Source organism: Osmia bicornis, chromosome 10, assembly GCF_907164935.1.
Source record: "Osmia bicornis bicornis chromosome 10, iOsmBic2.1, whole genome shotgun sequence".
In the NCBI taxonomy this organism is placed as follows: domain Eukaryota; kingdom Metazoa; phylum Arthropoda; class Insecta; order Hymenoptera; family Megachilidae; genus Osmia; species Osmia bicornis.
In genome coordinates, this window is record NC_060225.1 from 9,204,818 (window position 1) to 9,215,915 (window position 11,098).

General features: G+C 30.8%; 2 protein-coding genes and 1 long non-coding RNA gene across 4 annotated transcripts; 2 read left to right on the forward strand and 1 right to left on the reverse strand.

Annotated features, from left to right (window-relative positions):
- Window positions 1-1,221: 1,221 nt before the first annotated feature.
- Window positions 1,222-5,186, forward strand: LOC114874251 (ribonuclease Z, mitochondrial). The gene is made up of 7 exons (XM_029183379.2): window positions 1,222-1,465; window positions 1,585-1,986; window positions 2,214-2,895; window positions 2,980-3,299; window positions 3,366-3,764; window positions 3,828-4,171; window positions 4,247-5,186. Exons 2-7 carry the CDS (start codon window positions 1,816-1,818, stop codon window positions 4,593-4,595), a joined length of 2,265 nt encoding a protein of 754 aa, XP_029039212.1. The 5' UTR covers window positions 1,222-1,465; window positions 1,585-1,815; the 3' UTR covers window positions 4,596-5,186.
- Window positions 4,719-10,055, reverse strand: LOC114874252 (protein singed). The gene is made up of 8 exons (XM_029183380.2): window positions 9,825-10,055; window positions 8,415-8,543; window positions 8,087-8,330; window positions 7,870-8,003; window positions 7,497-7,786; window positions 7,246-7,406; window positions 6,610-7,080; window positions 4,719-6,542 (listed from the first exon to the last, which is right to left on the reverse strand). Exons 2-8 carry the CDS (start codon window positions 8,478-8,480, stop codon window positions 6,337-6,339), a joined length of 1,572 nt encoding a protein of 523 aa, XP_029039213.1. The 5' UTR covers window positions 8,481-8,543; window positions 9,825-10,055; the 3' UTR covers window positions 4,719-6,336.
- Window positions 8,534-9,603, forward strand: LOC114874256. Of its 2 annotated transcripts, XR_003789079.1 has the most exons (4): window positions 8,534-8,602; window positions 8,683-8,768; window positions 8,840-8,951; window positions 9,461-9,603. It is a non-coding gene; the product is annotated as an uncharacterized LOC114874256 (long non-coding RNA). The 2 variants fall into 2 exon arrangements; XR_006829840.1 differs by having other exon boundaries at window positions 8,561-8,768.
- Window positions 10,056-11,098: the final 1,043 nt, after the last annotated feature.

Sequence of the window (11,098 nt, forward strand, 5' to 3'; positions counted from 1 at the left end):
CAATGAAACCGAATTGCAGATCGCGGAAGACACGGATGACGCGGCAGACGCGGAAAAAACCACCCAGAACATATGAAACGAAATAATGACACTCAGCCTAGCTTGAATATAATTCGAAAATATAGAACTGTAAAATTGAAAACAAACGGATAAATTTTGAAAAAAGATTAAACGACTTTCTCAGAAAAAGTACAACGAGACTCGACTTCTCCAAATACGCGAATTCAAGCTAGACTGAAAGGGCGTCGTTAAGCGGTTCCTTATATAGAGTTCGTTAGCTGCCATGCTGCCACGGGATTGGCTGAATACAATTCAATATTGATCATTTATTGTTGCAGTTGATATTAAATAATTTACCTAGCAAATATTAATTTAAAATTTAAGAAGAATTTAAAAATATATTAAAACTATTAATTACATATCTAATTGTTAATAAATCGTACAAAAGAAAACATCATTTTCACTCCCATAGCATATGGCGTCTTCCGAGTGATCGAAACGACATCTGCTGAAGGCGTACCCAAATTAAAATTTAACGGACACGAAACGTAGGATTTACGTTTTTTGTTAACATTCCTAAGTTAAGCCACATAGATTTATTTACATTTTTTTCATGTTAAATTTCTTAAGACAGGCTATGAAGATTTATGTTTTTGCAGATATGTGTTTTTATTGCGTTCTCTTCAAGAATGCCCGGAAATGGAGGAAGAGAGAGAGAAACAATTCGTTTATTAGGTATTAACAAACGGGAAAACAATCTTTTATTGTTTATGGAATCATCCTATATATATGCATATGTAAAAACAATTTAATTGGAACTTTCATTGTAATATTGCTGTAGGTACTCGTGGTATTAAAATGAATATCGTAATGCTTCTTTCTCATCACACGTTCTGTATTTGTATATTTTGTCTACCATGTACAGTGGATTACAAAATTATTCGTTCATCGTATTTAAAACAGAATATCTCATTTAAAATTGGATCAAATGACTTGAATGAAGTGTGTTATGTGTATACTGAAAATTTCATCGAGATCGGTCAATGCACTTAGAAGTTACAAGTAATTAAAATTTGCGAAAATCGCGACTTTTCATCTAAGAACGTGACTAATTCGTTCTTCGCTATTCTTTCGCTATTTCTTTTCACGATTTCGACAAACTGTAATTTTTTAAAGCAGCAATTAATTTTTATAGCTTCTGAAAAAGCCTCAAGTCATTTGGTCGAATTTTAAACGAGGTATTCTGTTTTAAACGGTGAACGAATAATTTTGTGATCCACTGTACATAATGACCGTTGGAATAAAAAAGGGGATGTGATATGTATTAGAAATGGGGGGTTTTTGATCTCGTTTATATAGAAGAGTAGAACACTGTGAAAGAGACGATATATGTATGTATAATATGTATATATGTGTGTACATATCAAGCATGGTCCGTTCAATAACACGTGTTTATATGTAAACGGTGATTATACCTTTAGTTTTGGGTCTTTATTTTATAATAATAATAATCAATTATTCTTAGAAAAATAAATTTTGAAACCATTAACAAAAATGTACATATTTATGCGTTTTTATTTACAGAAGTCTGCAGATAATGAGGTTATAAATGAAAAATGATGCAAATGTAAAATAACAAAAGAATAATTTGTAACTGTTGCAGTATATTTATTATTACAGTTATAACATTCTGTTTAATTGTTAAATGATTACAAAAATATCTATTGCAATCAACTTATAGCTATTGAAATGAAATGATGAAATACAAGCATAATAATTATTGTAGATAATAATCGTATTAATAATCATTTAGTAATGTTTCAATTGACTAAGTATTTTTACAAATACTTTGTACGAAATACACATACACAGACTGAATTAAAAAAAAAATCAAAGAACATAACTGAATTGTATAAAAGATTGATAATGAAACAAAAGAAACAGCTTAAACTGCTTACCACTTTCAATAATTCTGCAAAGTTACAGGTAATTAAAATCTTTATAAATAACATAAATATTTGATAAAGAAATGATAGATTGGATTTAACCTGGCAGTGTATAGATGAGAATCCAATAAACAATTAGTTCTAACCTCAGTATATGTTGTTAGTATTTTTTATATTATGACTTTTTACATTTACCAGAAATTAATGTGTGCACTGCCAGATTAATGAAATAAATTATCTTATTACAACTAAATATTTCAAAAACAGGTTGTTGGAAGTGGAGCACCTGGAATCCCAGCTTTTATGTTTTTTACAACCGATCAAGTTCATTATCTGTTCAATTGTGGTGAAGGAACTCAGCGGCTATGCCAAGAACATCGTTGTAAACTATCTAAAATAGATCATATATTTATAACAAATCTTAGTTGGAGAAATGTTGGGGGACTCCCAGGTTTAATGCTAACTGCACAAGATAATGGTACAACCAATTTATGTATTCATAGCCCTGAAGGAATAGAAAATCTTGTACATACAGTTCAATCATTTATAAACTTACCACGACTCAAAATTACTTATCCTTCTGTCAATGAGTCAGAACCATTTAAAGATCATATGATGACAGTCCGGTATGTTCCCTTAACAAAAAATACTGAGAAAAATGTATCGGATGAAAACGAATATGATACAAATGAAAATGGTAAAAGACCTGCAAACAGTGTAAAAAATGGAGAGAAAAAGATCAAAGGCACTCCAAAAATAATATGTTATATTTGTGAAATTCACCCAAAACGTGGAAAATTGTTGATAGATAAATGTCTTCAACTTGGTATAGAAAATGGTCCAATTCGGAATCTACTAAAGTCTGGTAAAAACGTTACTAAAGAAGATGGATCTGTTGTTTATAGTAAAGATGTTTCTGCACCAGATGGTCCCAAACTCACTTTTATGGGTATTTCTAAAAATGTTTATTTTTAAATTTCATTTTTAAATGAAATTTAAAGTTTTACTATGTATATGAATCTGATTTTTTTAGTTGTAGAGTGTCCCGACGAAGAGTACATAGATTCTTTAGTAAATCATCCTGCTTTTTTAAAACATCAGCAACAGGCATTAGCAGAAGAAAATCACATAGCCTTTTCTGTATTTCATTTCACTCCTGAAAAGATCTTGAATGATCAACGATATCAAAATTGGATAGAAAAATTTTCGTCGCAGACGCAACATGTCATTTTAAATGATGAAAATTCTTGTATGGGCAGCGAAGCTGTTCATAAGAATCAATATCTATTGCATATGTTGCATCCTGAAATATTTCCACTATTGAGCAAGGATTGCTTTAGAAAAGATAAAGAGGTAAAGTATTCAGCAAGAAAAAAGTATCAAGTCGATTAATATAGTTAACAAAATATTTCATTTCAGACTCAAAAGGATTCTATTTATCGAGCCAGAGCAATACAAGTATTTAAAATACGGCCAGACTTTACACCTCTAACTAATAATGATATTTATCAGGCAGAAGAATCATATATTGAAGAAGTTCTTAAGATTGATGAGCTTGAAAACACGTTGAAAGAAGTGAGGGCTAATATTGAGAAAAAAACAGAAGAGCTTAATTTAACTAATATTTCTAGCTATCCTCGAATTGTAATGTTAGGTACTGGTTGTAGCGTACCGAGCAAAGTTAGAAATACAAGTGGCATTCTCTTAAGAATCGATGAAAATACTAGTATCTTGTTAGATTGTGGAGAAGGCACCCTTGGTCAGATAATTAGGTTTTATGGATTTTCCGAAAGTGACAATATTTTACGTACTATCAAGGTAAATAAGAAATAAACAAAATTTCCACTATAATTATCATTTCATATAAATTTTTCTTTGCAGGCAGTTTATGTGTCTCATATGCACGCGGATCATCATTTAGGTCTCATTGGCTTATTGGACAGAAGAAAACAGATCACAGATGAGAAATTATATTTATTAGTGCCGACTTACATAATACCATGGTTGAATTTCTATAACCAACGATTTGAATCTATTTCACAGCAGTACATCATAATCAACAATTATGATTTATATTTAAACGCTCATCAGTTGGCTGTTTCTTCTGAATCATTACTGTATAATGTAATGAATGTTTCAAAAATTGATACTATTTTTGTAAATCATTGCAAACACGCTTTTGGTATTTCTATTACCCTTAAGGATAATAAAAAGATTGTTTATAGGTGAGATAGAATTGTTTAAGAAATAAGTGTACCTGAGGTAAAAAGTATTCTTTCAATTGAATATTTTTGTTTCAGCGGTGATACGATGTTTTGTCCAAATTTGATAAAATTAGGTGAAAATTGTGATTTATTAATTCATGAAGCGACAATGGATGATGGTCGTGAAAGCATGGCCAAACGTAAATTACATTCAACAACATCCGAAGCAATAAAAGCTGGAAAATATATGAATGCAAAATTCACTCTGTTAACGCATTTTAGTCAACGTTATTCAAAAATTCCAGCACTTCCAAAGGAAGAAGCAAATGTTGGACTTGCTTACGATTATATGGAGGTGAAATTACCACAGTTACCATTATTACCTCTTTTCTATCCATGTTTGAAAGTGATGTTCAATGCGTATAATAAAGTAATTGACAGTTAATGACTCTTCTCTTCGTTAGATCTACATACTTCAAGGTGGTATAAATTTGCAATTATTTTAGTATGAATAAATAATTAAAAAAAAAAAAAGGATGATAATATCAGACAAATTTTACTCCAGATATGTTTTTAATAGCAGAATTTATTGTTTATGTAATGCGCTTAGTTTATCCCGCTTTCCTCAGTATGATAAATAACATAAATTACAGATAATTTCGTTGAAATAACGATCTTAATATTAATTTCATTTATGTATAAAAAATAGAGAGCAGATAACAAAGTGTTGTATAAAAGGATAAAAGGCATATCAAAAAATAATTTTTCTCTTTGTGTCGAATTTGAAATTTCAATATACGTAAAACATATTGAAACTCGACAAAAAAGAGAAAAATCTTACAAGCTAATTGATAGATTACATGCTGATAAAATTGGTATCAAACAGTATAAAATGTGTGCTTTCAATTTTTTTTTTCTTTCTTTGAGCGGGTTCCGATGTAGTTTTCTTTTTCGGAAAAATACCTGTAAGAATGTTTCGACCATTGCACAGCTCACGGAATGTAAAATTCTTACATAGAAAAAGCGTGGTCTCAAATTACATAGACTGATTCGATTATTGCGTCAATTATTCTTTTTTTTAGAGGCATATACACTAGATAGCAGGTTTACACTAATTACACATTTGTGCGTTTATGTTAGTATATGTCTGAGTAAAAAACAAATGTATTTATTGTATGGAATGATTACTTTTATCGACTGAAAACCTATGTTACTTATTGACATACCATGAAATATGCTGTCTAGTGTATGTAGTGTTTCACAGAAATTCAAGTATTAATACTAATATTAATGCGAAGACTAGAAAGCTAAATTCTTTTTAAACACTTAAACGATTGGTTAAATTATTATTTTCTTATACTTCGTTTTTTATACGATTAACACAATTAATAAAATATCTTAATTAGAGATTATAGAAAATCATGAAGTATCTAAAATAATTATTTACAAAATTGATAATGACTCTTAACAGCTGATGTTATCAATTTTAATTATTACAAAACTTCAACAACAAAAAGAAGTGAAAAATATAATATTAGTATTTTTGCGTTTAAAATTACCAATCGGTTAAGTGTTTTAGTTAACTTGAAAAATAAATAATATTCCAAAGAAAAAATTGAGTCAACGGAATAAATCTCAATTTTCTGGTCAAAAAATTCTTCAGTTACTTTATCTGTAAAAATAATAAATCATTATTAAATATTTCATTAAATTATTAAAAAAAAATGATGTAATCGTTAATTACTCTGTAAACATGTGAGTGATCAGTCTTATACGATATTTTATAAATGGAGGAAGTTACAGTTAGACGTATAAAATTAATTCCACAGCGTACTCCTAATTAAGTACTTGATACGAGCTTTTCCCATACTTGTAAATATCATATTAGATTACATTGAAGCTATAAAAAGGGCAGTAAATCTTAGCTATGTTCTTTTGAAACTTCAACCCGATACACGTATTATATTTTATCATTATCGTTTAATTCATTCCTTTCCCATTTGAGCGTGAAATAGAATGTATACGAAAAAAGATAAAACTTAAGTTAAGAACAAAGTAGTACATAAGCTATGTATTTAACTTTTGTTTTTAAATTCGAATATAGTATCTATTAAATATCAATCCTTGAAATAAATATGTAAAAACAGTTTCAAAAGAACATAGATTATGTATGATCGTTTGGTTGATTAAAATTCCCATTTTGTAGCAGATTCATAATCTGTTTCCCCAAGACGTAATGCTCCATTCTTTCCTGCAGTAAGGTATCGCCCATCGATGTGTTTAATACAAATACGAGAAGGTTCTCGTAATTCCAGATAAAAACCATCAGAAGGTATATCAGAATCCACGGTTACTCCTTCGCTGTCCGCATGCCAGTACTTGTTATTCTGACCTGAAACGAGCAAAGCTTGTAAAGTAAGCGATTTAAGGTATATAGGTATATATTTAAAATACTGTACCTTTAAATCTAACAACTCCGCGTTCACATCTTTCTACTCTGATAGTCTCATAGATAGCCTTATTGCATTCTAATTTTGGACTAGATGAACTTTTAGGTCCTACGAATCCCTGTTCACAACGTAAAACTAAAACAGGTCTGTTCATTAAATAAAAATAATATTTGCTAACATCCGAGTCCAGTCCATTTACAGAATCCGCATTAGCATAGAGATGTCCAGAACGCTTGGTTGCTAAGAATTTTCCATTGTTAGCACGTAGAGCTACCGTACCGTCTTCTGATTGCCAGATTAAATCAAATAAAGCGTTGGAAGAACGTTTGTGCTCTGATGCCTGGATTCCTCCCCCAGCTTCGAGACTCCAGTAGCGATCTTGCATGGTACGTATATACCACCGTTTAGTTACACGGTCAAATTCAAGTTGGAAAGTTTCATGGCCGGATATCTCGTCTTGATTAGCTGTCACATCAACTCCTAGAACCACAATGGATGCTGATGCTATCTATAGAGGCTTTTAACATTATTTCAAACTTTAACGAATTGAAAGTTATAAATGAAAAGTTAAAATTTTAGAAAATTATTTCATTAAAAGACAAAGCAATAATCAAAGTAACTATAACTTATTTAAATATGAAATACCTTGTTTTACAGATACGTATCGTTGATTCAAGGCAGCAACAAAAGAAGCCTGCGGTAGTGATTCTTCCAAAGAGAATAATTCATCTCTCGTTACTGTCGTTGATCTTGATTTTAGAACAGCTTTACTTCCAATGGGTGCCAAGTACGCTCCATATAGATCTCTTTAATTCATTATATTAGTTTTATTATTAGAAGATTATCTGAAGAGTATAATAAAAAGAAATAATAAAAGAAGTATCGATAGAACCAACCTGAGCGCAAGTAATCCAGCATGAAATTCGGCCGCATAAAGGCAGTCTCTTGTACAGGTATCTAAGAGTTTTCCATCACGCGCAAGATATTTATTATTACAAGTATGAAGAGCATAATGACCACCCTCGAATTTAGAATGTTCTTGACCATCATCCTCTATCGAAGCAGGACGAAATTCTAACGTGAAAAGTGTATCTTCTCCCCAAGGAACTGGTGCATCTACATGGATTTCATCCTGCGTCGCACTTAAATGAGCGAAACGTTTTCTTCCAGCAGATTTCAGATTTACCTGTAAATTTTACATTTGTATTTTTATCATAATAGTAAGTAGTTTTGAATCTTTCATTTCTTGATACATAAAATGTTACTTACTTGCGGTCTAGCAGCAAGATGCACCAGCCAGTATTCAGGTTCACCCGGAGCTTTGGCTGTACATTTAAGCTCATCTTGACTAGAACCCAGGAAATATCCCCTCTGAATGTTTTTCAAAGCCCATCTTCCACTTCCTAATTTAAAACAGAAAAGTAATTCTTGTTAATGATATTTCTTCTATTACTTATTAATATAAACAGGAAATATTATTAGATACCATCAGAAGCTAGCTGAATTTGAAAAGCACAGCCAGGATCACTAGGATCCTCTGCTTCGCAGGTAACATTTCCAAACTGATCCACTGCCAAATAGCGATCCAAATGAGATCTAAGGTAAACTTGTTGTTCGCTACCTTCCAAAGTCCATAATTGTTTTTTCTTCAAACTTGAGCCATTTGCATTTATTTTAAATCCAAAAGTTTCAGCTGTAAGGTACTTAAATTTTCCATTTATCAATCCGACCTAAAAGTAATTACCGGATAAAGTTAACTTTTCTTATGATTAACAATATTTCATATAAATGATTTTGAAATAATTCATAATTACCGTCCATCCCGTTTTCTCGTTCGTATTTTCTGAACCAATATTTTCAGATCCGTTAGCCTGCATCATTTAGTTGGTTTGATTAACGGATAATTTAGAAATAGGTGCCGCAAAAGTTCCACGGATTTGCTTCTGCAATAAATAATTCAATTGGAATGAATATAATCATCTCCGGATAGTTGATCGTGAGGGTATGTATAAGAAATTTATTGTTTTAAATTAAAAGAACAATTTTTATTTTAAATAACTTTTCGTCTATATTTAATTATAGTGCATCGAAGAAATGTTTATAATGACAGTTGTGCTTCGAAACGCCTTCTACGAACATACATGTCTGACCTAACCGGAAAAGTACTTGTATGTAGATAACGCGCTTCTTAATTTCGAACACCCCTACTTTTGTCCTGAAATTTTTTTTTTTCTCCAAGATATTTTATTTTCAACCCTCGACTTGATGACTCATTTCTACGTGGCTTCCGCCTGGGTGGGGCCAACTTCTCCAACGGGAACACGTTAAAAGGACTATTTCGTCCTTTATAAGTATATATTTTTTTTATTCGTATTAGAATACTACATTTGTCTTTATTAATTGCAAAGCAAAGTACATATGATTTGTTTTCTACTTAGAAATCGTACGTTTATTCCTTATTCTAATTTTAAAATCCTTTTAAACGCATGAGCTGTTTTATTAATAAAAATGTCCAAATATTTAGAATATTTAACTATTTACACTTGTCAGAAACGATATAAATAAAAATTAAAATGTTTACGGAAAAAAAGGACACGAAATTCAAAACTTATTCATTAAACAGTAAACATAAAATCAATAATATGATAAGAAAGGCAGAACAATGAGTGAAGCTTCATTTGTTCAAATCGGGGTATCTTTAATTCATTTTCAATTTATATTGACAAATGATAATATAGGAATCGGAAACATAGAAAATTGAAAATATATAAATATGAAATAAAAAAAACTTAGAATCTAAGCGACAGTAACTGTTCGAAGATTTAGATAATATTTCAGTTTTTAATATTAAAATTTCTAGGTATGTCATCGTAGGTGGTTTAAATGGAAAAACATTAGAAAACGAATGGGCATCTTCAACAAAGATAACTAAACAATAAATAGTAATACATCGGCCTTTTCTCCGAGGGTGTGCAGATAATTTCCGTTAATCTAGTGACAGCGCCTGATGAATGAAAAACAATTGTGCGAGTTTAGATAAGTACAGTTAAAATCTATAAGTTCAATGAATGAATAAATAAATAGGAAAATAAATAATTATACGTGTGTATACCTACTAGGGACAATATAATAACAATTTTTTAAGAGGCGTTATTCTTTTGTTGCTAAGTAGGTCTATAAATAAACTTGTCGAATAAAAAGAAGATATACGTATAGATCTATACCTGTTGTAGAATAACACTGAAAAAGTAAGAGAGAAAAGTACGCAAGAGAAGTACAAGTCACGAACGGCGAATTATATTCGTCACAACACAGATATACCCAGCAACTGACTTAACTCGCTTGTTCTTCTCCGACTGTGTTAAGATCCCGCAGGATTTCCAACGCATGCGCAGCATCTGATTCCACCATAGAATTCAGGACTGTCTATAGAATTGTAGCATTGTAGGAGATGTTACAGGATTTTCTCTGTAAGTATTTATCACCACAGTTGATTCTTAATAATCAGGTTGTAAAAAATAATCGAAATTGCTCGAATGGAATTATAAAAAATACAATAAAATATGTTGGTTACTGTTTGTTAGTTAGAATTTCGTGTACGATAAATTAGGTAAATCTAACAGATACATCTTTAATTTCATACGGCACTGTGGAATTCTGCCAGAATATCGCGCGTGCGCTGTTTTAATAAGGGGGTCGTGAATGATAGGGGATACAGAAAGAGGAAAAGGTGGGGAACAAGCATACATCGAACTGTCGGCTTTCTGAAGGACCGTGAACTGTAGATCGACGACCCTACTTTTGTGATCACCGTTTTCCCAATAGCAATGTCACCATTTTTTAATTTTAGGTATTATTTATTGTTTTGTTCTATAAATTAACTTTTGCATTATACAGACAGCTCATGTATAAGTATGTTAGAAAAATTATACTTATGATTAGGTTACTATGTATATTTGTAAAGTTTACAATGCAACGTATTTAAAAAAAAATATATTATTTCGTTATAGTAGCAAGTTTAAAATATCTTTTTATTTTGTGAAAGATATACATATTTACGTAATTAGCAATTTAATCCTCTTAGATACAGTTAAACGGTATACAGTTATTTCGTCCTCTTTATGTTGCGATATAAACTTTCGCGATGATAATTACCTTTTTAAGAGCATTTTAGAGTTCGTTAATTTAAAATAGTAAACGGTACGTGCTTTGTTCCGAATCGTATAAATTTTTCTTGCAAAATATTACGATTACCGGATCCTTAAATACAAAATATATATTTTCATGTGAGCGATGTCTGCAATATGAGCGCAGCATTCCAAGAAAGACGATTTTCAAACAAATTTTTTGTAAAAAGATATCTTGCTCTGTAACCGTAGTCCCTTTAATCCTAACGTAGCATTTTTATTCTTTTTCTAGAACAAAAGATTCTATTAATTCCGTGAAGCTTCGTTCCAAGTAACACGAATTTGAAATATTTGCTTAGCTGTAAATTTGC